Here is a 27,856-nt window from a genome sequence, read left to right as displayed (position 1 = left end):
TCGCAAACGAAGATTCGTCCAAATGATGGTTAAAAGCAACCTGCAAGGGACGGAAGCTGAAAATTAAAGGTACATACAGTTCAAACAATCATTCAACTGTATTTATTTGACCTTACACAGACTGTAGGAAGAGGCAAACCGTCTTGAACAATATTTTTCCCCAGGGTGCGACTCCAAGAACACAGAAGACTCGAAGGTGAGTGACGTACCTTGTAGTCTTTCTGTGATAGTAGTAGTCCAGTGGACGATACCTTCCGCCTGTGCTCAGATGTCAAAGGTCTATTTTATGTGCTTTCTTCTTGTACATTGCCGGTTCTCGATGGAAATCCGTTTTTTGAAACTTAAAAATGGAAAATCTTAAGTAAAACTATTTTGGATGGTTGGAGGCAAAATGTGTATCATTTTATCATTTAATGATTTATTAACATAGTTTGGTGCCAGGAGAGGCTGTTTTATGCCTAGACAAGATGAAGAAAAAAAGCCTAGCGAGCCGTGGACCCTGGCCTTTTACGTTTAACTTTTTTTTCGGTGTTAGCCCTGTGACCATACTATGGAGATTTCAAGTGTAAGTGATTTGTCCTGCAGTTAGGTGAATCTATTTTTGTGCTTTTGCTAATGAGGGAATTAACTTGATTTTATATTGAGTAGCTTTGTTTCAGACAGTTTTGGCCCACGATCGAGTTAAACAATTGAACTCTTCTTTGCCAGTGAGAAGAAAAATTTCATACAGCAAATAAAAATTAATGAAAAGATTCCTGTAGATAAAGTCGGGCTGGTGCTGCCAATGCTTTTTTATTTTTCCCCAGTCAAATATATCGGCAGCTGTATCTTGGTGTTCATAATCCACAAGAAGTTTAGACCTTAAGTTTTAAAGCGAAGTTCTGACCATGGTTGCTATTTTGGTATAGTTAAATAAACAATTTTTGTTGGAAAAGACAGCAGTTTGTACACTATGCAAAACATGTAATCCTATCATAAAAAAAAGAATATTGTGTGGAACAGTATGAGTGGACACATTATTCACATTGCTTGCCACCGAGTGCTTTCTTCTTGTACATTGCATACATTTTCTTTGTGTGTTAATGAGAATGAGGTCACTGTTGAGGTTCTCATGAGAGTACTTAGTCTTGAAAATTTTATTTTCTGTGTGCTTGAAAGTAAAACTAAGGCATTATGAAGACATAACAGCGCTGAAAGTCCACAAAATGGGGCACTAGCCTTTGGCTAGTACTTCTCATAATTTACTAGCCAGAGAGCAAATTTTAGTCTTTTTACTCGCCAAACTGTATCAGCAACTTGCCTCGCATTTGGCGAGTGGATTAACATTTCTACTCGCCATTTACTTGTTTCTACTTGCCATGGCGAGTGAAATGCTCGCCACTTTCAGGCCTGCATAGATCTTTGATGTAATCCAACTTTAGAATGTTATTTTTGTTGCAGCTCCTCAATGAGAAGAAGCTGAAACACAGCGAAAACCTGTACCTTGACTTTGAAAGCCCAGACTCTGCAAGCCAAATGTAAGACCGGGAAAGTGATTCCAAAGCTTTAGGCCAAATAAAAATATATATTGGTTTAGAGTTAACCGACCGACCCTGTTTTTTCCCGCCGACCCTAAAATATTATTCATTTCTAAAACAAACCCCAACTTTTGGCACATTTTGCAAACCATACTGAAGCTAAGGGAAGTAACCTTTAAAATCGACTACATTTAAGAAAAATACCGACCCAATCTTTTTTGGTCACGTTACCCTAGGCCAACATATGTTTATTTGGCCTTGGTATAAACATTCTAACGTTTGATTTTAAGGTACGCTTAGAAAGTGTTCACATAACTTAGGTTTAAATTCCTAATGGAAACTGTATTTCTGAATATATAAAGAAAGGGTAATTTCATGTTTTGGTAATACTGGCGCTGAGTCGCAGTGATGAATCCTTCAACCCAGCTCGCTTCGAGTTTCCAAAGGGAAATGCTGATGAATGAAGAATCTGAGTGTCCAGTAGCTCGTTTTATTATTTCTAAGTTATGTGGATTCTATTTTTTCCAGCCAAGCCTAACACTTTTTTTTCATTTCTAAAGCAAAATTTTGGCACATTTTGCTAACCATACCGAGACTAAGGAAAGCAACCTCCTTAAAAGCAACTTAATTTGAGAACAAAAAAGATGCTCTGCCGGCCCTATCTTTTTTGGTCACGTTGCCCTAAACCAACATTTATTTTTATTTAGCCTTGCTATAAAAATTCTAACGTATGATTTAAGATATGCTTAGAAAGTGTTCACGTGACTTAAGGGAACCAGTATTTTGTGAACATATAAAGAAAGACAGGGTCATTTCATGTGTTGGGTAATACTGGCGCCGAGTCACAGTGATGAATCCTTCAACCCAGCTCGCTTCGAGTTTCCAATAGGAAATGCTGATGAATGAAGAATCTGAGTGTCCAGTAGCTTATTTTATATTTGTAGTATTTCCAAGTTATGTGGATTCTATTATTTCCCGCCAGCCCTAACACTTTTTTTTCATTTCTAAAGCAAACCCAAACTTTTGGCACATTTTGCTAACCATACCGAGACTAGGGAAAGTAACCTCCTTTAAAATTGACTTAATTTAAGAAGATAAAAGATGCCCTACCGGCCCTATCTTTTTGGTCACGTTGCCCTAACCAACATATATTTTTATTTGGCCTTGGTATAAAAATTCTAATGTATGATTTAAGATACGCTCAGAAAGTGTTCACGTAACTTAATGGAAACGGTGATGAATCCTTCAACCCAGCTCGCTTCGAGTTTCCAAAAGGAAATGCTGATGAATGAAGAATCTGAGTGTCCAGTAGCTTGTTTTATATTTGTAGTATTTCGAAGTTATGTGAATAAAATATGGTTTTGCATGCAGATTAACGAGAGCGCTGAATATCTTTTTTTAACTATTTGCTTTATTTTTGAGTCACTTGAGAAAAAGTGACTATGTAATCGGTCAGTGTTAGTCTGTCCGGCCTGCCGTCCGGCCGTCCGTAGACACCACCTTAACGTTGGACTTTTCTCGGAAACTATCAAAGCGATCGGGCTCATATTTTGTTTAGTCGTGACTTCCAATGACCTCTACACTTTAACGATGGTTTCGTTGACCTTTGACCTTTTTCAAGGTCACAGGTCAGCGTCAAAGGAAAAATTAGACATTTTATATCTTTGACAAAGTTCATCGGATGTGATTGAAACTTTGTAGGATTATTCTTTACATCAAAGTATTTACATCTGTAGCCTTTTACGAACGTTATCAGAAAAACAAGGGAGATAACTAGCCTTTTCTGTTCGGCAACACACAACTTAACGTTGGGCTTTTCTCGGAAACTATAAAAGTGACCGGGCTCAAATTTTATGTGAACGTGACTCATTGTGTTGTGAATAGCAATTTCTTCCTGTCCATCTGATGCCTCATATAATATTCAGAACTGCGAAAGTGACTCGATCGAGCGTTTGCTCTTCTTGTTAAAGGAACACATTGGGATGGTTTTGTGATTTATAACATTAGTAGTATGCAGTTAGTGCTGCTTGATAGTTACGTCACGAATGCTTTCACAGGAAGCAGTGATATTAATCGGGCACTTACTGCAGTTACTCTGGGAGGACAAGATGGTATTTTGCAAGGCTGATATTGCACAGGTTCTGAAAGTAACCAGTAACATTTTCGATTCAAGGAAAAGTGTAATTCCTTTCTTTTAAATGCTGCAAGTGCATTATATGTAGTTCAACTCTTGTCCTAGCTTTAATTTTGTTGTGTTGCTCCTTTTTCAGTGTCAAGTTGAAACAGTTCCAGAAGTTCAAGGACATGACGGAAGCACTTTCATGTGAGTAGTTTTATATAATTTTAGCCCTGAAATGTAGTTTCCTACAGTGTTGTTACTGTGATGAAAACCATAACCCAGCTCGCTTCGAGTTTCCAAAGGAAACGCTGATGAACGAAAATTCTGAGTGACAACGCATTATGTGAGTAGTTTAATATAATTTTAGCCCTAAGGTGTAGTTTCCTACAGTGTTGTTACTGATGAAAACCATAACCCAGCTCGCTTCGAGTTTCCAAAGGAAACGCTGATGAATGAAAATTCTGAGCGACGACGCATCGTGCAGGAAGGTTGATTTTCTTTTGACAGCCATGATCCCCCTAGATTTTATTGTCCGTTCTCAGGCTTTGCAATGTTTCTGCTCAGGTTTAAGTTCAAAAGTTAGTTTTTTTCTGATGTATTGTTTCGTTTTCTGCAGCGGCCGCAGAGGGCAAGATGAGCAAGACAGTTTCCTACTGTGTTGTTACTGTGATGAAAACCATAACCCAGCTCGCTTCGAGTTTCCAAAGGAAACGCTGATGAACGAAAATTCTGAGTGACAACGCATCATGCAGGAATGACATTGATTTTCTTTTGACAGCCATGATGCCCCCAGATTTCCATTGTCCGTTCTCAGGCTTTGGAATGTTTCTGCTCAGGTTTAAGTTTGAACGTTTTTTTCCATTTTTTGCAGCGGCCACTGCAGCTGTAGAGGGCAAGATGAGCAAGACGCTGAAGAAGCTGATGAAGAAACTGGTGAGCAGTGATACGCAGGAAGAACTTGCTGTGGCAGACGCCAAGCTTGGGAATCTCATCAAGGTGAGGAGCAATAGGGTTTCCAATTATGTGTGTTAATTAAATTTAAAAAGATTGTCATATATTAATTTGACTTGATTAGTCCTCTTCGCATGGTGCTGTGCAGAAGACTGGTTTTCTGTTATTTTTCAGCTTGAAAATACTGCTTGAGAAAAATGTTTGCAAAATTTCTGATAATTGCATTTATTTTATTTTTGTAGGAAAAGTTTGAAATTCAGTGCGTTTCCAACAACAACATCAATGAGCTGATGAGGTGCATTAGATCTCAGATGGACAGCTTGGTCACTGGACTGGGTGACAGGGAACTCTCTGCCATGGCTCTTGGTCTTGCTCACAGGTATGTTAGCTTCTTCTTGGGGTGCTTTATATAGACAAACTTAAAAAATAACCATGTTTCTAAGTCCCGTTAAGTCAGCACAGGATTACACAAGCATTCTTGTGTGAAGACATCCTGTAAGTAATGTGTATCTTGAGTTGCGACAGTCTTTAAAGGATTTTAAACCTTGAGTGACTGTCTGGGGTTTTTATGCAGGAAACCGACCACTTTCTTTTTGAGCCATTCAGCTCCTAAACCCGTTGTAAAGTCTGTGCATCAAGCAGTCGTGCCTTATTTCTATCACTGGAGCCTAGAGGAAGCTCGATGATTATATCAAAAAGTAGTGGTCTGACACAAACGTGAGGACAACGATATGGCAGACTATGAGAGCTTCCTCAAAGTTGGTCGGCAGTGGTACGTAAATGTTTATTATCTTTTACCTAAGATAGCTTGAGTAAATTTGAACTGTAATTCAAAGCAAAGGTGTTGTTCAGACTAGTTACTGATCATGCCAGACCAATTGTTATCTTGCGGTGAACAGCGTTATAGAGGAATGTTTTACGTATGGTGAAACTGGTGTGAATATTGTGTTGATATTCTAGGGCTGTAGTGAGATAGCTTGCTGAAACGTCTGAAGTAACTTCTGTCCCAACTTATAACAGAAAGGCTCTTGATTTGGTTTACTTGGATTTTTCCTGTTTGTTTCTTTACATTTTGTCGATGTCCTTGTTGGTGTCATGGTCTTAAGTACTTCTGCTTCCAGTCTTTTTTTTCGCAATGCCTTTGTTTGATAATGTGTGATAGGGTGGAGTGGAAGGGGAAAAATAGGCCAGGAAGCATAAATGAGACGCCAAGACAGGTTGCGATAACGTGACTTTTATTTATCGTACACCAGAAAGCAGACACTAGAAAGCAGTGTAGTTCACTCCTCAATGAAGAACTAAACACACACGAAGTTACGGCGGGACTGTTCAGCGCATCACCGGTCTGAAGCACACACCTCGCTGATGGTAAATCAGCTATTAAACCACAGGTCAAAGATAATACTAACAATCCAGCACAGGCCACATGTATGTTAAAAGATGTCACACTAACACAAAGAACCGTTTCAAAAACGAAATCACCGGTCAGACTGCCCGAACTCATTGTCGGGGGGGTGGATGCGTACGCATCCGTTAAGGGATTAACCAATTAAGACGCAGCATCTACGCACAAAGACCTACACGATACCACGGAACGAAGACATACACGCATGGTCAAGGGGAATAATTGGGGTAGGGAAAGAAAGGAACAACAGTACATGAAATCGCCACAGGGCTACAATGATTGATGAGGCAGCTTCAAAATGGCATCGTGCAGATTTATTTTATTGAGTCACTTGAGAAAAAGTGACTATGTAATCGGTCAGTGTTAGTCTGGCCGGCCGGCCGTCCGTAGACACCACCTTAACGTTGGACTTTTCTCGGAAACTATCAAAGCGATCGGGCTCATATTTTGTTTAGTCGTGACCTCCAATGACCTCTACACTTTAACGATGGTTTCGTTGACCTTTGACCTTTTTCAAGGTCACAGGTCAGCGTCAAAGGAAAAATTAGACATTTTATATCTTTTCTCGGAAACTATCAAAGCGATCGGGCTCATATTTTGTTTAGTCGTGACCTCCAATGACCTCTACACTTTAACGATGGTTTCGTTGACCTTTGACCTTTTTCAAGGTCACAGGTCAGCGTCAAAGGAAAAATTAGACATTTTATATCTTTGACAAAGTTCATCGGATGTGATTGAAACTTTGTAGGATTATTCTTTACATCAAAGTATTTACATCTGTAGCCTTTTACGAACGTTATTAGAAAAACAAGGGAGATAACTAGCCTTTTCTGTTCGGCAACACACAACTTAACGTTGGGCTTTTCTCGGAAACTATAAAAGTGACCGGGCTCAAATTTTATGTGAACGTGACTCATTGTGTTGTGAATAGCAATTTCTTCCTGTCCATCTGATGCCTCATATAATATTCAGAACTGCGAAAGTGACTCGATCGAGCGTTTGCTCTTCTTGTTAAGGAATAGTCGCAAATAAACAATTTGTCTTCCTGTGGGAACTCTATTTTTTGAGTCACTTGAGAAAAAGTGACTATGTAATCGGTCAGTGTTAGTCTGTCCGGCCGGCCGGCCGTAGACACCACCTTAACGTTGGACTTTTCTCGGAAACTATCAAAGCGATCGGGCTCATATTTTGTTTAGTCGTGACCTCCAATGACCTCTACACTTTAACGATGGTTTCGTTGACCTTTGACCTTTTTCAAGGTCACAGGTCAGCGTCAAAGGAAAAATTAGACATTTTTGAGTCACTTGAGAAAAAGTGACTGTAATCGGTCAGTGTTAGTCTGTCCGGCCGGCCGTCCGTAGACACCACCTTAACATTGGACTTTTCTCGGAAACTATCAAAGCGATCGGGCTCATATTTTGTTTAGTCGTGACCTCCAATGACCTCTACACTTTAACGATGGTTTCGTTGACCTTTGACCTTTTTCAAGGTCACAGGTCAGCGTCAAAGGAAAAATTAGACATTTTATATCTTTGACAAACTTTTCTCGGAAACTATCAAAGCGATCGGGCTCATATTTTGTTTAGTCGTGACCTCCAATGACCTCTACACTTTAACGATGGTTTCGTTGACCTTTGACCTTTTTCAAGGTCACAGGTCAGCGTCAAAGGAAAAATTAGACATTTTATATCTTTGACAAAGTTCATCGGATGTGATTGAAACTTTGTAGGATTATTCTTTACATCAAAGTATTTACATCTGTAGCCTTTTACGAACGTTATCAGAAAAACAAGGGAGATAACTAGCCTTTTCTGTTCGGCAACACACAACTTAACGTTGGGCTTTTCTCGGAAACTATAAAAGTGACCGGGCTCAAATTTTATGTGAACGTGACTCATTGTGTTGTGAATAGCAATTTCTTCCTGTCCATCTGATGCCTCATATAATATTCAGAACTGCGAAAGTGACTCGATCGAGCGTTTGCTCTTCTTGTATATCTTTGACAAAGTTCATCGGATGTGATTGAAACTTTGTAGGATTATTCTTTACATCAAAGTATTTACATCTGTAGCCTTTTACGAACGTTATCAGAAAAACAAGGGAGATAACTAGCCTTTTCTGTTCGGCAACACACAACTTAACGTTGGGCTTTTCTCGGAAACTATAAAAGTGACCGGGCTCAAATTTTATGTGAACGTGACTCCCAGTGACCTCTACACTTTGACATCTGCTTTGGTGACCTTTGACCTTTTTCAAGGTCACAGGTATGTCTTGAAGGAAAAATTGCCTCATATAATATTCAGAACTGCGAAAGTGACTCGATCGAGCGTTTGCTCTTCTTGTTTTTAAAGTAGTGGTCCGACACATTATGTGATGACTAGGCAGCTCCTAACCTCGTAAAGTTTGTGCATCAAGCAGTCGTGCCTTTTTACATTTAGTCAAGTTTTGACTAAATGTTTTAACGTAGAGGGGGGAATCGAGACGAGGGTCGTGGTGTCTGTGTGTGTGTAGAGCGATTCAGACTAAACTACTGGACCGATCTTTATGAAATTTGACATGAGAGTTCCTGGGTATGAAATCCCCAGACGTATTTTTCGATAAATGTCTTTTATGACGTCATATCCGGCTTTTCGTGAAAGTTGAGGCGGCACTGTCACGCTCTCATTTTTCAACCAAATTGGTTCAAATTTTGGTCAAGTAATCTTCGACGAAGCCCGGACTTCGGTATTGCATTTCAGCTTGGTGGCTTAAAAATTAATTAATGACTTTGGTCATTAAAAATCTGAAAATTGTAAAAAAAAAAAAAAAAATTATAAAACGATCCAAATTTACATTCATCTTATTCCCCATCATTTTCTGATTCCAAAAACATATACATATGTTATATTTGGATAAAAAACAAGCTCTGAAAATTAAAAATATAAAAATTATTATCAAAATTAAATTGTCCAAATCAATTTAAAAACACTTTCATCTTATTCCTTGTCGGTTCCTCATTCCAAAAACATATAGATATGATATGTTTGGATTAAAAACACGCTCAGAAAGTTAAAACGAAGAGTGGTACAGAAAAGCGTGCTATCCTTCTCAGCGCAAGTACTACCCCGCTCTTCTTGTCAATTTCACTGCCTTTGCCGTGCGCGGTGGACTGACGATGCTACGAGTATACAGTCTTGCTGCATTGCATTGCGTTCAGTTTCATTCTGTGAGTTCGACAGCTACTTGACTAAATGTATTTTCGCCTTACGCGACTTGTTTTTCTATCACTTGAGCCTAGAGGAAGCTCAATGATTATATCAAAAGTAGTGGTCTGACACAAACGTGATGACAACGATATGGCAGACTATGAGAGCTTCCTCAAAGTTTGTCACAGGGATCGCGTTTACCGGTAATTTCCGGTATTTTACCGGTTAAGATTCGCCAATACCGGAAAAAAAAGTGGATGTCGGTCAGACGTACCGATTGTTATTTGGTTTGACCGGTAAAAAAAAAAGTAGTAATTACAAAAATCGTTTGTCAGTACGAGAGAGAGAGAGAGAGAGAGAGAGAGAGAGTCAGAGAGAGAGAGAGAGATTTGGATGGCTTGTTGTGACAGCGCTACAATGTTGCGATTATGTCTCCATTGATGACACTTGATGTCAAGGTGTCAAACTGACATGACGTCAAAAATAACAAGGAGGCGAGCTCCGAAATGTCTTTCAGTACGATTGTGCCAGATCTAAAGTATTTGCTAGCAGATTATTTGAGCAATGTAGGTGGTCAGGGAGCGAAGAAATCTTTCTTGTCGCCGAGAAAAAGATCTACACACACAGACATCAGACATCATATTTTTCGCGCCATTTCTTTCGGTTCCCGGTCCATCGTAAAATCTTTCAGTTTATGAGAAACTGAAAGACAATAAGGGACGGCGTCTAACTATAGCCGACATAGCATCATACCGGGAAATCACGTACTCACACCAGCTTAGATCTTTGTCTACATACAGTTGATTATTGTGAGGCGAGTCGATTGCGATGAAGAAGCAACGATCTTTACTGTCTTTTCTACCCCCAAGAGGTGAGAAAAGGCCTTTGAATGAAGGAACTGAAAGTGAAAGTACTTCACGGCCTAGTAGATCTACATCTGCAGAGCCCGAGTCTCAAGCGGCGGCAAAGAAACCAACATCGGCATCTTCCACTGTCAAACGATTTCAGGAAAAAAGGTGCAAAGAGTTTCTGTGGTTGCGGACAGAGGGGGAGGGGGAGAACTTTCTCATGTTTTGTGAAGACTGCAAAAAAACACGTTTGTCTTTTACTGGTTGCCTTGGCAAGCTTACCGATTTTTGTGAGAGCCCTGTAGCCAGCTCATGACGTCATACCGGTTTGAAAAATACCTAGCGCGATCACTGTGTCAACAGTGGTACATATAGCTTGAGTAAATTTGTAATTCAAAGCAAAGGTGTTCAGACTAGTTACTGATCATGCCAGACCGACTGTTTTTTGGCGGTGAACAGTGGTATAGTTATGTATGGTGAACAATTGCTCTGTCACACTGCTACTGGAGCTTTAAAAGTAAAAATGCAAGAGTGCATGTAATTGTGCCTGAAGTCTGATTTTTCAGTCAATTTGATGTGTGTTCAGGCATTCAGGTTACAGACCCAACGTGTACCCACTCAAAATACAGTATTTATTGGAAGGGGGGTGGGGAGATAGGTGAAACTCTGGTGTGAATATTGTGTTGATATTCTAGGGCTGTAGTGAGATAGCTTGCTGAAACGTAACTTCTGTCTGAACTCGTAACAGAAAGGCGGTTGATTTGGTTTACTTGGATTTTGCCTGTTTCTTTACATTTTGTCGATGTCCTTGTTGGTGTCATGGTCTTAAGTACTTCTGCTTCCAGTCTTTTTTTTTCGCAATGCCTTTGATAATGATTGATGAGGCAGCTTCAAAATGGCATCGTGCATATCTATTTTATTAATTAAGGAAGAGTCACAAATAAACAATTTGTCTTCCTGTGGGAACTGATTATTTTTTAAAGAAATGGTCTGACACATTATGTGATGACAAACCAGCTCCTAAACTCGTAAAGTCTGTGTGCATCAAGCAGTTGTGGCTTTTTTTTTTTATCACTTGAGCCTAGAGGGAGTTCGATGATTATATCAAAAGTAGTGGTCTGACACAAACGTGATGACAACGATATGGCAGACTATGAGAGCTTCCTCAAAGTTGTTCTACAGTGGTGCATGTCAATGTTAAAAGTATTAAAACAATCTCTTACCTAAGATAGTGAGTAAATATAAACTGTAACTCAAAGCAAAAGTGTTGGCGGTTTGTTGTCATTTTCAGAAGTGACTTTTGTGATGTTCAGACTAGTTACTGATCATCAGATCTGTTTACTCATACGATTTCGCCGTATTTTGTACGCCAAGTTTCCAAGAATACGATAAATACGCTGGTGGATAAGAAAGTACGACTATTTCCAGTGTCATATTCTTAGTTTTATCATCAGTGCGACGGACCTTGTATTGGAATTTTTACTGCTAAGTTTTACGTCAGTCACATGATTAAGAAGCACCTCTACCTGGTAAGAAAATACACTCAATATTTTGAAAATACACTAAGTCTCTGTGGAATATACACCAACTGTTCATATTTGGTAAAAAGGTCTGGATCATGTATGGTGAACGATTGCTCTGTCGCACTGCTGCTGGAGCTTTAAAAGTGAACGTTCATGTGGTTGTGTCTGAAGTCTGATTGTTCAGTCAAGTTGATGTGTGTTCAGTCACAAATAAAACTGTAGGGACTCGAGGATTGATTTTAAAAGTAGTGGTCTGATACATTGTGTGATGACAAATGATATGGCAAGACTATGAGAGTTCCCAGCGGCATTTTATTGCCTAAAATCAAGGTGTCATTTCGACGGGCGCTGTGGCGGGGTGGTAAGATGTCGGCCTCTTAATCGGAATGTCGAGGGTTCGAATCCCGGCCGCGGCCGCCTGGTGGGTTAAGTGTGGAGATTTTTCCGATCTTTCAGGTCAACTTATGTGCAGACCTGCTAGTGGCTTATCCCCCTTCGTGTGTACACGCAAGCACAAGACCAAGTGCGCACGGAAAAGATCCTGTAATCCATGTCAGAGTTCGGTGGGTTATACACGAAAATATCCAGCATGCTTCCTCCGAAAACGGCGTATGGCTGCCTAAATGGCGGGGTAAAAACGGTCATGCACGTAATATTCCACTCGTGCAAAAACACGAGTGTACGAGAGAGTCTAAGCCCATGAACGAAGAAGGTGTCATTTCTTTTCGGAGATTTTGTGTGTTCAGAATAGCATGGAAGGGTAAGCTGAACCTTATGTAATACTCTGTACAGCAGGGATGAAAATTCTCCGTTTTTTCCGACTTTTCCGACTTTTCCGATTATTTTCAACGGGCCATCCGATTTATTTGTGCGATTCCGTTTTTTGGCTCACGAAGTGTAGCCTATGCGATCGTAACTTTGTCTGTCTGTGCGTTTGTGCGTGTGTTTGTACGTGTGTATGTCTGTGGTAGAAACTTTAACATTTCGTCATTTGAAGACGTCACATTATGGCGTAAGAGGGTTAGACGTCACGCGAAGGAATTACTGAAAGTCTCGGTCATTGTTTTTTGAGCGGGCCGAGACTAGTTGGCAGTCGTGTCATAGATTGTTGACTCACTCTCTCTCTCTCTCTCTCTCTCTCTCTCTCTCTCTCTCTCTCTCTTTCAACTTCAGGCCCTTCAAGTTCAAGCGTTATTATTCTGGTTTGTTTCGTTTTGGTTTCATTTTTCATTGCTCATTTTTCTTTTTGATTTATCTCCCTTTCCCCCTTCTTTTGCGCTTGGAGGACATCATCTTCTCTGATAAGTCGTTTTGATATTTGTATTGTTGTTTTCATTTTTTTTTTTAACCTGTTGAAGACCATTAGGTCGAAGCGTTGTTCATTGTCATTTGTTTGAAAATATTTCGTTGCGAGTCCAGAATATTAGGTATTACTCTTAGTCGTGTCCCTTTAAGTAGGCTACATGCAGACAGACAGATCTAGATCTAGTGTCTCGCTTTCTTGCAGTGTCACCTATGCTTACTGTGTGTGTGTGTGTGTGTGACGGAGTGATTGAGTTTGTGTTACTGTTTGTCTATTTCTTACGTGAGCCTTGAAGGCTTCGCCTCTTGTTTTACATAAAAAATAAAAATAAAATTTAAATTCGCGATCTGCACTTTAGCGCGTGTTTGGTACAGTTTCTGTTTAAAGACGAACAGTCTCATACCATTATTTTACATATTAATAACTTGTTCCAAGTTCATTAAGTAGTCGGAATTCCTGTTTTAGTTAACAAATGAGGAGTTTTGTAGCTGCTACAATTACTGTGATTTCCTTTCGCAAAAGGCCACATTTTCAGCTCTAAATTCCTAAATTTTCAAGATTTTTCCGGGGGGCGTTGACCCCCTAAACCCCCTACAGGGGCGCTGCTCCTTGACCCCGCCGGGGCCTTGGCAGCCCCGGGACCCCGGCCGATTTCAGGTTTTTTTTAACAAGGCAATTTTCATCCCTGGTACAGAGCATTTCTAAATAAATTTGTGTCAAGTACTATAACCGCAGACAAATTCAGTCTAATTTTTATTGCAAATTTGAAGATGTAAGCAGGTAGCTTTTGCAAAATGGTATCTTTGCAATAAGTTTCCTTTTGCACAATGACTTGAAATGATGATAACTGTGTCTGGACCTCTGAATGTTTGTGAGGATTTAGGAGTTTCTGATCTTGTCATTTTAATTTAAGTAAATTGATACTGATAACTCAGGTGTAATTTCCAGTAGAATGACTGAACATCCTATCGGTGAGTTTTTGGTACCTTGCTTCATATACGATGTACAGTATTTTGACTTAACTTCTCAATGTGGCTTCTTCTTTTCACAAAGCAGATGTCCGACTACTAGGGTTTAACATCCTCTTAGACCAGTTGGCCTATATTTGGGACAGGTATTGGTAATACGCTGAGTTTAAGGTGATACTTTAAATCAAACAGGCCCACAGTATTGAGATACGATCGTGATAATCAGAGACGAGAGATGATGCATACAATAACTTTATTAATCTCTAAAAGAGAAATTACATTGCTGAGCGTTTACAAAGTGTGTCTTCGTGTTTTTCAAGCTCTGAGACTTTCGCTGTGAACTTTGGATATTTTTCGTGCACACGGGGGTCGTTCGGACATCGTAGGTTGCAAGAAGCGGGTAGATTTTGTATCTTGACCATAAAGCTGTTTCTTTTTGCATTGTGACTTGAAATGATGAAAACTGTGTCTGGACCTCTGAATGTCTGTGAGGATTTAGGAGTTTCTGATCTTGTCATTTAAGTAAATTGAAAGATTGTCTGAAATTGTATTGTTTTCAATAATTTAGTCAGAAACTGACAGCTCAAGCAAGCTACGAGATGAGGAACAACTAAGTAACTGATCACATACATGTGTAGCAATCGACACGATGAACAGCTAAGTAAATGATCACATATGTAGCAAGTGTAATTTTGTTTTTCTATTTTCTAAATCAAAGCAGGAAATAAACAGCAAAGCTTTTTGCTTGGGTGGTGACATTGTCAGATGTCGACAATCAGCTGGGATTTATATGCATGCACACTTATATCTCTCTGTCTTCTTCTACGTTCGTGGGCTGAAACTCCCACGTACACGTGTTTTTTTGCACAAGTGGAATTTTACGTGTATGACCGTTTTTTTACCCCGCCATTTAGGCAGCCATACGCCGTTTTCGGAGGAAGCATGCTGGGTATTTTCGTGTTTCTGTAACCCACCAAACTCTGACATGGATTACAGGATCTTTTTCGTGCGCACTTGGTCTTGTGCTTGCGTGTACACATGGGGGTGTTCGGACACCGAGGAGAGTCTGCACACAAAGTTGACTCTGAGAAATAAATCTCTCGCCGAACGTGGGGACAAACTCACGCTGACAGCGGCCAACTGGATACAAATCCAGCGCGCTACCGACTGAGCTACATCCCCGCCCCATATCTCTCTGTAAGAGAGTAGCAGTTGTTGGCATGCAACTTTTGCTGCGTATTCCAGCTCTGTTGCATCAATGGCAAGCAGGTACTATTTTGGCTGCAATATGGCATTAGCCCATTGTGATTTTGGCATCTGTATCTTCTGATGTAACTAAGGAATGGGTAATTTCATGTGACATTTGTTTTGATTACAAAAAAGTCTGCTCTCGGTTGCACTATATTTGGTGCCAGCGGCCCTGTCACAATATAGGGAGGCTTTTCTGCTGCGGTTAGTGATCAGCTGCTATGTTGAGAGCACGACTCCTTGGCTTCGCAACCCGCTTTAGAGAGTAGTACAATACATACGTACATCATAAGTTATGTCACATCATAATGTGAGATGATGAAACTAGTGTCTGGACCTCTGAGTTCCTGTGAGGATAACTTTTTGAGTTTCTGATCACAAACTAACCTACCGGGGCTACCTTAATTTCAACTAGCTTGTGTTCATAATCCTTGTCATTTGCATCTCAACGGGTTATTTTTCTTTTGCAGCCTTTCTCGTTACAAGCTGAAGTTCAGCCCGGACAAAGTTGACACCATGATTGTTCAGGCCATCTGTAAGTTTGTGCACATTTTTCTTGGCTTCGTTTGTTATTGCACTTTTTGGTAACAGAATAATGCTGAGGCGTGATATGGTTTCAATTGATTTCAACCGAAGCATGATTTTTAAAGTTAATTTAATTTTGTTGTTGAATTTTAATTAAATTGATTTTTGTATAATCCATTCTGCTTCTTAGCTTAGTAAATGTTAGTATTCAGCAGTCCAAAGAGTGTCTGTGGGGTTAATTTTTTTATTATAATAATTTTATTTTAAGTAATAACTCATCAATTTTACAATTTCATTCTGTAAAGAACATGAACAGTTTTTGGTATGTACTTCACAATGAAAATGTTGAGTTGCACTTATTAATGTGATTTATTTAGTTATAAACTGCTTTTCACAGCTTTACTTGATGACCTGGACAAAGAACTGAACAACTACGTCATGAGGGCCAGGGAGTGGTACGGCTGGCACTTTCCAGAGCTGTCCAAGATCGTCACGGACAACATTGCCTTTGCTAGAACAGTAATAAAGCTAGGTATGGTCTTGCTGATTGGTGTAGTTTTGCAGATCTCTTTATAATACATGATCCCAGATAGCCATAGAGTTTGTTCGGACAATGAAAAACAATAACCAACCTTTATATTCAGGCATGGGAATTGTCCGCCAAATGGCGGATTTCCGCCGAATTTTTTTTTTGTTCCGCCGAAAATGCAAAAGTGTCCGCCGAAAAAATATAGGGGGGAGGCGCACAAAAAAAGCACCGGTTACTTTGGCCTTTGCGCAAAAGCCCGCGAAAACTTTCCGTACTTTGTTCACGCACTGCTACCGCCCGCCTCAGTTATTGAACTTTTATGTTTGAAAGTAAACCAGATTGCACAGATTGTGTTAAAAGTTACATTTTCCTGTTTGTCTCAACAGATCAATTTTTTTACAAATTTAAACCATATATAATACATGTATATATTTGTTTTCTTCAAAAAAGCAAAAATTGGTACATTTTTGTACTAAAAACTCTGATTCTAAAAACAGAATTTAATGGCAAACTTGGAGCTCAGATGACACCAGATTGCACCATCTGGGTTCTTTGGAGAAAAAGTTTTTCCGGGGGAGCATGCCCCCGGACCCCCCTAGTAAGGCTAGGCGCTTCGCGCCGTCGACTTGACGCTTCGCGTCTTCAGTTATAAATTTTCCGCCTTTTTTACAATTTTTAATTCCCATGCCTGATATTACAAGTATATATTCAGGGCTTTAAAGTTGACATCTGAGTAAATTTGTGGCTAGCAAGCTTTTGGACAACAGTCCAAGAAGAGATGTTTAATGAAATAAAGTTATGTGAAATTGAAATTTGGCTTTTAATGTAAGGGATGCAACTATTAAAACATGCTTGTTGTATGCTTTTCAATATTTTGAAGCACAGGTTATGCTGGGATGACATTTTTTAGCAAGAAAAGCTCTGTGGCAGTATCAACTTTGAAAGTCAATCAACTAACAGGTTTTACAATTCTCCAGGCTCTGTAATAAATATAAATATGCCAGGTGTTAATCCAAGCTAAACAAAAAAAATAAATCTTGCCTCTGCGACATCGCACGACTAAATAAATCCTTTAAGGAGACTACTGCCTTCCCTTCCTACCTCTAACGATGAGACGGGTGTTTGGTGTCAACAGGCGAAAGAACTAAAGCAGCCACTTGTGACCTGTCCGACATCCTGCCTGAAGAGGTGGAAGTGGATTTGAAGGAAGCGGCCGAAATTTCCATGGGCACAGAAATCTCTGACGAAGATATTGAAAACATTAGCTTCTTGTGTGAGCAGGTACATTAATGATCTTTGATAAAACCTTCATAACTTGCTGTCTAGTGCTTGTTTTCTGCTGTGAAGTTTTTTTGCAGACTGATGAGTGTTGTACTTTCAACCAAGGGTTAGTGCTAGTCTTACAGTAAGTTACACTTGTGAAGTACGGAAAAGTTACATTTATAAAAAGGACAAAAACTTAATTCGTTTTAAGGTAGGCTTAACTATTACCAGTTCGCTCCCTTACCCATCGTAAGCTTACGATGCCCCGCCCCCCTGTAGTTTTCCACTGACCAATTATCTAATTATCAAAAAAAAAATTGGTTTTACATTGGATGGGTCGGACAGTGGATAAACTCATGTTAGACACACTTTATGACAGAAACAAGCTGGGTTTTTGTTATAAGTTAGTTATAGGAATGCATTATTAGGCCCCAAAAAATAGTCTGTTAACGGTAACATAGGCCAAAAAAATAGGGTCGGTAGGTTGGGACTTTTTTTTTCCTCTCCCAAAAAACATTTTGCCAAAAAACAGACTTTTTTTTTCCTCCGAAAAAAACATATTTTTAAGTTATTTTGCCAAAAAACTAAGACCAAATGGCAACAAAAAAAGTCTATGGTCGCGCGAAAAAATAGGGTCGGTCGGGATACCGTAAACAGACTTTTTTGGTGTGCCTTAGGCATGCATAATTGTCATGAAACATCCAACTTTAAAATTTGGGTGGGGGTATTCAGGTGACAATAACTTTTTTGTTTATCAGCAAAACTCAATAAAACTTTGCTTTATGTAAAATGAATGCCAAAACAGACTAGTTAGCAGCATATCTAAAACAAGAAATTCCTCCGAGGTAGGAAAAACGCCCCCGTCCTTACCCTTCTCACTGCCACCAACTGAGAAGGTTATTTCCCTTTGACCATTAATATGTCCCTCTATAAGTCCTTGTAGAATCTTAATCCACCAATAACTCCCTAACTGTGTGTTTGACTGGTCCCAATTTTTGTAAAGACCGTCTCAGGAATGTATAGAACCTGTTCACCAAGTTTGGTGACGATCGGTCCGTTCATTCTTGAGATCTATATGCGAACACAAACACACACACACACACAAACAAACAAACACATCGACCGAATCCTATACACACCCCTATACCGGGGGTGTAATAAACTGAACACACAAAAAATGTCTGTGTTTGTCACGTGTTCCAAAAAATGGGCGTACAAATTTCAACGAAAATCATGTCGCCCCCATAACTTTTTTTACCTTTAAAGATAGTACAATTCTCTTTGCAAATATGAAAAGCTTATTCATTTTCCTTTCATTTGATATCAGGGTTCGTACAGAGTCCTTGAACCCTGGAAAACTCCTTGAAAATTGGAAAACCTTTTCCAGGCCTTGAAAAGTGCTTGAAAATAGTTTTGTTAAATAGTCATTGAAAAGTACTTGATTTTTCCAAATTGTTGCCCATACATTTCGTCAGCAGCTTGTCTTATTTTAAAAAAAAATGCAACCCCCTTTGTTTTCGTCAAATACAGTACACACATTTTGGGAGAATAAAAGATCGAGTGAAAACGAAAGCAGACGAACTAACTATTACTAGTCACCCGTAGTTGCTTCCCTTCCTGGAAGTTGGCAAGGGAAACAACTACGGAATGACTTGGTGCTTTGCATTAATTTGGGGAAAATCATGTCCTTGAAAAGCATTTATTTGGTCCTGGAAATGTCCTTGAAAACTCCTTGAATTGTATCAGCTCTGCCCTGCAGGAACCCTGTGATATATAACTTTCTATATTTCATTTAGAATATGACCCCAGATAGTCACTCAGCAAGTAGGCACCAAAAGCACTGTAAAATATGCCCTAAAACCCCCGAACTGGTAAGAGTTAAGATAGAGCTTCACAAGTCTGAATCACTGTGTTAAATTGAAGAACCATTTCCAGTACTGTTGTTGGCTTAATTTGTGAATCATATGTTTGAGATTGACTTGTTTAGGATGTATACACCTTCATTTTTCTGTGTAGTTTCAGGTTTGGTTGCAGAAGCTAATTGAGTTTTACTTATGTTTTTCTGCAGGTGATTCAGATTTCAGAGTACAGGGCACAGTTGTATGACTACCTCAAGAACAGAATGGTGGCAATTGCACCAAACCTTACCGTCTTGGTCGGGGAACTTGTTGGCGCTCGTCTCATTTCACATGCAGGTAACTGGTTTTATGTTTTGGTAGGGGTGGGATGTGTAACGTTTGAGACTGGTTAAGGCATTTGTTCCATCGGTTTCTGTGTAACCTTTGCTGAAGATTAACCGGGTTTTTTCTTGCCGTCTCTCACCATGTCTCTTCCTTGTGTGTGTTTTGTTTAATGTCTAGTAGCCATTGTTTTTGTATTTGTGTTGCGCAGTTTTGTTGAAATTGTGAAGTGTTTTTTGACTCACATGCGAAGCAAAAGTGAGTCTATGTACTCACCCGAGTCGTCCGGCCGTCCGGAAAACTTTAACGTTGAATATTTCTTGGACACTATTCAGTCTATCAGTACCAAATTTGGCAAGATGGTGTATGATGATAAGGCCCCAAAAAACATACATAGCATCTTGACCTTGCTTCAAGGTCAAGGTCGCAGGGGCCATAAATGTTGTCTAAAAAACAGCTATTTTTCCCATTTTCTCTGAAGTTTTTGAGATTGAATACCTCACCTATATATGATATATAGGGCAAAGTAAGCCCCATCTTTTGATACCAGTTTGGTTTACCTTGCTTCAAGGTCAAGGTCACAGGAGCTCTTCAAAGTTGGATTGTATACATATTTTGAAGTGGCCTTGACCCTGAACTATGGAAGATAACTGTTTCAAACTTGAAAATTATGTGGGGCACATGTTATGCTTTCATCATGAGACACATTTGGTCACATATGATCAAGGTCAAGGTCACTTTGACCCTTATGAAATGTGACCAAAATAAGGTAGTGAACCACTAAAAGTGACCATATCTCATGGTAGAAAGAGCCAATAAGCACCATTGTACTTCCTATGTCTTGAATTAACAGCTTTGTGTTGCATGACCTTGGATGACCTTGACCTTGGGTCAAGGTCACATGTATTTTGGTCGGAAAAATGTGAAAAGCAGAAGGTCAAGCATGTGAGTCGTATGGGCTTTGCCCTTCTTGTTCATTTTTCACACCGTCTTGCATATGTTAAACCCAGCAGGTTTTGCAACATCTGTCCATATACTAGCTTTAGCCCCTGACAGCTGATCTATTGCGAAGCCAAAGGTCATGCCTAGAAATGCCAGCACAGACCTGCCTACCCTTACGATTTGGGCGTAATTTACGATTTTTATTCCAAATTACCCCACTACGCTTTCCGCGATGGAAATACAATTTTTAAGAAACCGAAAGTACAATTTTTTGCATTTCGTCCCAATATAAATCCGATCCGTATTTTTGCTCTCGTCGAGCTTTGTCAGATCACAGGCGGAAGGTATCGTTCACTGGACCACCACTATCATAGTTAAGTCTACAAGGTATGTCGCTCAGCTTTTGAGTCTTCTGTGTTCTTGGAGTCACTTCCTGGGGAAAAAAATTGTTCAAGACGGTTTGCCTCTTCCTACTGTCTGTGTAAGGTCAAATAAATACAGTTGAATGATTGTTTTAACTATATGTACCTTTGATTTTCAGCTGCCGTCCGCTGCAGGTTGTTTTTAACCATCATTTGGACGAATCTTCGTTAGCGAACCGCTACAACGAATCAATGGAAAAATCATGTATGCCGCACCGAATATGCATACCAGCTCTCATTGGTGTAAAGCATATGTAAATATTGCGCAGCACAGGGAAGGTACCCACAGGACTTTAACTTTTTTATTTATGGAAATAATCATCGAATATCGGGTTATTAACCAATGAGCGCATCGGACTACTATCTCCTCGGACTTACAACCGTTCAGCCATATTCAGGATCTAAGTGATATGCCGGTGACAGACACGTTTAGTCGCACAGAATACGGTTTAAAAACATGCGGCGGACAGGCAGCTAAACATAAAAAGTACAGATAGTTAGAACATTCATTTATACTGGTATTTGTAAAGATACCAAAGTCCTCGACATTGGCATTTATTTGTGGCATATTTTTTTTTCTGAAGTAAGTGGAGCAAGACTCGAAGCTGAGTGACATACCTCGTAGTCTTACTATGATAGTGGTGGCCCAGTGAACGATACCTTCCGCCTGTCGTCGGATGAGACATTGGAGAGGCTGCTCCTCCTGAAATCAAGATCAGGAACCTTCGGCACCAGGCAGTACAGCCAAGCAGAACTTGGCAGATTTAAGTCATGCAATTATAAGTCTTTGAAAAAGCCCTCTACCTCCAAATAAACTCGATGCTCATTCACCGTCGCGATATAACCTTGAACGGTTGAAAACGACGTTAAACACCAAATAAAGAAAGAAAGATGCTCATTCAGCAAACTCTTACACTATTGGAGGAGCGCTGGTTATGTGCAAGGCTGATTTCTCGAGATGTGTGACCACATGACATATTTTGCTTTCGTCATCCTAGATCGTTTCAATCAGTGTACCGTAGTTTCCCAGTGCTGTGTTCTAGGGTCGTTTTGATTGACTTCACAATTTGAGAAAATCAATGACATTTTATTTTTGCGAAGCAACTGAATATGAACAGAAAGTGTGCAGAAGAATGTTTGTGTCTTGCAAGACTTTATAAACAACTATTTCTCCGTTGGGAGAAAAATGAGGATGTGTACAGGCAAGGATAGTGTCATATTCTTTATGTGGGTTCTCCTTTTAGTCACACCCAGCGATGGCCGTTACTTTTGGCAAAGAAAAACTACTCTTCCTACCACCAGATTACTCTTTTTGGCTGGGTTCATTACTCCTTGTAATTTTTGGGGTAGGCAGGTCTGCCAGCATGATCTCCTTTGTTCTTTCCCGGGCATTCATTCTGTTCCTGACAATCCCTAGTGTCCAGGATTTCTGCAAAACCAAAATTTAAACCCTCTTCAGCGCCGGACTCCCCAATGCCGCCCCCTCTGGAAGCCCGGCTTAATTTTCCTAATCTAGCTCCGACCTATTCCTCTTTATGGTGTAGAGGTTCTCGTTTTGTTGATTGTTGTTTGTCAGTTTTATGCTAAGGTTGTTGTGTGCATGTGGAATCTCGATGATTATTCACTAAGCAACACCAGTTCTGATGGAGAGTGAGGACAAAGACAGAGTATGAGAGATTCTACATGAGTGTTCTGTCAATTTGTTTAGATTCATGTTGTTTTCCAGCTTTTGCATCACGAAAAGGAACTCGGTTGCCCTCATTGTTACTTCGATAGTTTTGTGTTGGGCAGATTTGCTGTACTTCTGAAGCGCTTTTGTATGTCGCATACTGATGTCTTACGTATGTTAAACCAAACAGGTTTTGCAACGACTAATTTTACCAACTATAACCCCGGACAGCTGAGCTATTGTAAAGACAAAATTCAAACCGAGAGACCCCAGCATGGTCTCCCTAGCTCTTCCTTCTTTCCAGGCATTCACTCTGTTCCAGGCAATCCCAAATATCCAGGATTTCTGCAAAAGCAAGACCTCAGAAAAGGGCTTGATAGAGAAACGAATAGGCGAGTGTGTCATGAATCGGAGTGTACTCGAGCACATCACCTCTGACATTTAACTGAAGTAGTTCTGTACATGTATGGTCACTGGTGCAATATTTGCCAATCCTCTTTCGTGAAAGATTTACAAATCATATTAAAAGTTATACAAATCACATTTAATTTGATAAAACCCTTCAGCCCCGGATCCCCTAGTACCGCCCCCTCTGGAACTTTGGCTTTATTTTCCTCAAAACTACTTGCTGGCACTCTGGATTGCCTGTGTTCCCATCTGTTCGTCTTCACTCTGCAAGTTTAATTTTATTTGGCCTTCCTGTCCAGCTCCTACTACCTTTTCCTCTTTCTTACTCTTTATGATGTGGAGCTTCCCGTTTTGTTCATTGTTTTTGTTTGTCAGTTGTACCCTTAAAGGTTGTATGCTTGTGGAATCTCGATGATTAATCACACAGCAACACCAGTTCTGATTGAGAGTGAGGACATACTATATGACTATGAGAGATTCTACATGAGCGTTCCGTCAATTTGTTTAGATTCATGTTGTTTTCCAGCTTTTGCATCAACAAGGATTCAGTTATTCAGTTCTGTATCCTTGCATTTGTGTCGCACAGTTTTGCCTCAAATGCAAAATGGTGACTGTAGTGTTTCAGAAATGATTATTTTCTTTGTTTTTGCCTCACCAGGGTCCTTGATGAATCTGGCGAAGCACCCATCATCCACAGTACAGATCCTTGGAGCTGAGAAAGCCTTGTTCCGAGCTCTGAAAGCCAAGCACGACACACCAAAGTATGGTCTTATCTACCATGCTTCTCTGGTGGGCCAGGCAAACCCCAAGAACAAAGGAAAGGTGAGTGGACATGTTTCCAGGGATTTAGTGAGACTTTGTGTGTGCATGGTTGACATTTTGTAGTGCAAAAGCCAATGACGATAAACCTTGTTTGTCTGACATTTGTGATGAGACCTATCAATTCGTCACTACCTCTGAGGCTTTTCACTCTTCCTTCAAAATGTTTGTTGAAAGATTTGAAACTCGTCTGATTGTGCTGAAATGAAAAGTCATCTGTGATGCAGCAGTCCCTCTCATGAACGGACACCCTTGGGCCATAGCAAAACTGTCCGTACATTGCAGGTGTCCGGTCACGGGAGGGGTGACCACACCACCCCCTCCGCCATACATTCACACAGAGACACACAAACAACAGGATTGAGTCTATGCTAATCACTTCTTGTGGCTACTAAACAATAACAATAAACTCCTAATACTTCTTTAAACGTTCTGTAAAAATGATTTGTATGAAAAGTGTTGAAAAGAAGAGATAAAATAAATCCTCAAGGCAGTGAACACACTCACCATGCACTGACATACGAAAGCAGCCACACAAACACAGCACAGAGGAGCGTGTGCAGATGCTTTGAAAGAATAAGCTTGAAAACCAGTTTGAAGAAATAGCAGCAGATAGAGCTGCATGTCATAGTCATGTAATTTATTTTCGTCTTGTCTGGCTTTATTGACTGCATGCCGATCATGTGGCATGGCAGTGACTTTTCACTCTTCAGTGGAAATACACAGTACATAACACAGCTCCCACTCTCCCTCACTAATGCCTACCCCAAGCCGTGACAACTGATGCTTGGAAATAGTGTGGAAGAGTACACCTCTATTTCTCTCCAATGCTCTTCCTGCTGACATGTAGTGACACCGGACACCCCACAGAGTTTAGCCAGCTACCCCTCCATTCCCCCTCCCTCTCTCTCACTCCCTCCAGCCATGTACTGTTTGGGGCTGTGGCCAGAGAGGCCAGCTGCACTGTTCACTCAGAGCAAAACCAGTTGACTGTGTCGTAACTTTTGACAAAGAAAGACAACTGAAGGGTTCACAGATTAGCCAACCGACTCACTGGTCAAGGCTGAGGGGAAACAAGAGTATCTTGTCAATGAAAGAGGTTACACACACACACGATGCTGAGAACTGTGGCCGTTTTTCACTCTTTCGCTCAGGACCTTCATCGACTGTACATGTGGTTTCTGTTGTTTACGTCCAACAGACAAGAATAAAGAGCACAGTGCAGTTTCATGTTGGCATCTTCGCATGTACTCCACTCCTGACCAAAACTACCCCCCCTCTCCTGATGGGTACACGTGCACTCAAGTTATCAGTGACTGTCATCACGCCATTGCGGCTGTGATCTTTGTACCAAGCGCCGGACTGCTCTGTTATCTACTTTGTTGTGGTGAACATTTGACGGTCTATCCGTACATTGGAGGTATGACCTGCTGTTGGGACCGAAAATGAGTGTCCGCGTCCACGTTTTGCAGGTGTCCGTTTAAGGGGGGGCAAATATAGAAGGAAAACACTCCGTGCCGAGCAAATGTGTCCGTACATGTCGGGTGTCCGCTCACGCCGGGGGCCGTACATTGCAGGGACTGCTGTAGTACCGATGCGTTTAAAGAATCCTATTCGTGTACCATTTGGGGTCAAAGCAACGTCTTGTATCACTTTCAACTTCACGGTGCGCCAGCAATATATTCCTTGCCATTGATTCAGTTGTGACATCTGAAAAACGATCATCTTTTGATATTGCTGAAAGCTTCCACTTTGTTTATGATCAGCCTCTTTTGTAACCCTTCAGTGGATAATATACTGTGGTTCAGATAAGAGAAAGTGAACATCTCTGCTTTTGTGTTGAGATGCGCTGGTATGTCACATTTGTTCCAAGTTTTGACTAAATGATTTAACAGACTGGAAATTGAGACATGGGTTTGATGTCTGTGTTCTTGTGCATGTGTTCAGGGATTTAGTGGGACCTTTTTGTGTGTGCTGGGTTGATATGTTGTGGTGAAAAAAGCCGATGACGATAACATTGTTTGTCTGACATTTGTGATGAGACCTATCAATTCGTCACTACCTCTGAGGCTTTTCACTCTTCCTTCAAAATGTTTATTGAAAGTGCTGAAACTCGTCTCTGATTGTGCTGAAAATTCATCCATGATACGCTCGTAGTACCTATGCGTTTGCAAAATCCTCTTCATGTACCATTTGGGGTCAAAGCAATGTCTTCACTTACAACTTCACTGGTGCACCAGCAATATATTCCTTGCCATTGATTCAGTTATGACATCTGAAAAACGATCATCTTTCGATATTGCTGAAAGCTTCCACTTTGTTTATGATCAGCCTCTTTTGTAACCCTTCAGTGGATAATATACTGTGGTTCAGATAAGAGAAAGTGAACATGAAATGCGCTGGTATGTCACATTTGTTCCAAGTTTTGACTAAATGATTTAACAGACTGGAAATTTAGACATGGGTTTTGATGTCTGTGTTCTTGTGCATGTGTTCAGGGATTTAGTGGGACCTTTTTGTGTGTGCTGGGTTGATATGTTGTGGTGAAAAAAGCTGATGACGAAAACCTTGTTTGTCGGACCTTTGTGATGAGACCTATCAATTCGTCACTACCTCCGAGGCTTTTCACTCTTCCTTCAAAATGGTTGTTGAAAGAGTTCGAACTATTCTGATTCAGCTAAAACTCGTCGATGATGGTTCTGATCTGACATGTACAATCATTTCTCAACTATCGGCTTCTTCTGCAACACATTAGTGAATACTGTAATATGGTTAACATTATCAGCAGAGAAAGTGAACATCTGCTTTTGTGTTGACTTCTGCTGGGTGTGTTTTTCACACATTGCAAATATTTCAGTATCTTTGAAGCTTCTAACTTTGTCTCGTTGAATATTTCAGCTATCCAGAATGCTTGCTGCCAAAGCTTCTCTGGCCATTCGTGTGGATGCATTGGGCGATGAGACGAACGCAGAACTGGGACTGGAGCACAGGGTTAGGCTGGAAATGCGCATCAGGCAGATGGAAAACAAAGGGGTAAGCCAGAAGTTTTTCCCCTCTGCTTTGGGGGGTAGGGAAAGGTGTGTAAGGGAGTTTTTAAAATTTTGACATTGATGTTTTCCAAGAGTATTTTCTTCAGTAAGTTGATACTTAGTGCAAGCCATTTTCTTTACTGATTTTCTTGTTGTTTCATTACCTTTGAAGGACAGATGAGAAGACTGCAGAGCTTGTCTTGATCTGTAATGCTAATAAACCTTGTTTGCACTTTCAGGTCCAAATGATCAGTGGTTCAGGAAAGAAGCAGCCCAAGTTCGAGAAATATGAAAACAAAAGGTAAATATTGTGATGTTAGTCTGAAACTGTGAATGTTAATGAATGGAAGGTTGGTTTTTGACTCACATGCGAAGCAAAAGTGAGTCTATGTACTCACCCGAGTCGTCCGTCCGTCCGTCTCCCCCGCCCGGACGTCCGTCCGGAAAACTTTAACGTTGGATATTTCTTGGACACTATTCAGTCTATCAGTACCAAATTTGGCAAGATGGTGTATGATAAGGCCCCAAAAAACATACATAGCATCTTGACCTTGCTTCAAGGTCGCAGGGGCCATAAATGTTGTCTAAAAACCAGCTATTTTTCCCATTTTCTCTGAAGTTTTTGAGATTCAATACCTCACCTATATATGATATATAGGGCAAAGTAAGCCCCATCTTTTGATACCAGTTTGGTTTACCTTGCTTCAAGGTCAAGGTCACAGGAGCTCTTCAAAGTTGGATTGTATACATATTTTGAAGTGACCTTGACCCTGAACTATGGAAGATAACTATTTCAAACTCAAAAATTATGTGGGGCACATGTTATGCTTTCATCATGAGACACATTTGGTCACATATGTTTAAGGTCAAGGTCACTTTGACCCTTATGAAATGTGACCAAAATAAGGTAGTGAACCACTAAAAGTGACCATATCTCATGTTAGAAAGAGCCAATAAGCACCATTGTACTTCCTATGTCTTGAATTAACAGCTTTGTGTTGCA

At 40.3% G+C, this 27,856-nt stretch overlaps 1 protein-coding gene and 1 long non-coding RNA gene across 2 annotated transcripts in view; both read left to right on the top strand.

The window, feature by feature from the left end:
- The window catches only part of LOC138958758 (uncharacterized), a 381,866-nt gene that overhangs the window by 331,307 nt on the left and 22,703 nt on the right, over positions 1 to 27,856 (top strand). The window lies entirely within an intron of this gene.
- LOC138958751 (nucleolar protein 58-like) overlaps positions 1 to 27,856 on the top strand; it is a 33,844-nt gene that overhangs the window by 1,357 nt on the left and 4,631 nt on the right. The window contains exons 2-12 of the mRNA XM_070330029.1: positions 1,441 to 1,517; positions 3,788 to 3,840; positions 4,508 to 4,632; positions 4,830 to 4,966; positions 15,538 to 15,602; positions 15,990 to 16,124; positions 17,257 to 17,402; positions 19,453 to 19,579; positions 23,664 to 23,827; positions 26,723 to 26,857; positions 27,093 to 27,154. Coding sequence (XP_070186130.1) covers positions 1,441 to 1,517; positions 3,788 to 3,840; positions 4,508 to 4,632; positions 4,830 to 4,966; positions 15,538 to 15,602; positions 15,990 to 16,124; positions 17,257 to 17,402; positions 19,453 to 19,579; positions 23,664 to 23,827; positions 26,723 to 26,857; positions 27,093 to 27,154 — 1,226 coding nt within the window. The remainder of the gene's footprint in view (positions 1 to 1,440; positions 1,518 to 3,787; positions 3,841 to 4,507; positions 4,633 to 4,829; positions 4,967 to 15,537; positions 15,603 to 15,989; positions 16,125 to 17,256; positions 17,403 to 19,452; positions 19,580 to 23,663; positions 23,828 to 26,722; positions 26,858 to 27,092; positions 27,155 to 27,856) is intronic.

The sequence above is a fragment of the Littorina saxatilis genome, linkage group LG2 (genome assembly GCF_037325665.1).
Source record: "Littorina saxatilis isolate snail1 linkage group LG2, US_GU_Lsax_2.0, whole genome shotgun sequence".
Lineage (NCBI taxonomy): Eukaryota > Metazoa > Mollusca > Gastropoda > Littorinimorpha > Littorinidae > Littorina > Littorina saxatilis.
This window is presented reverse-complemented; position numbering and strand designations above follow the sequence as displayed.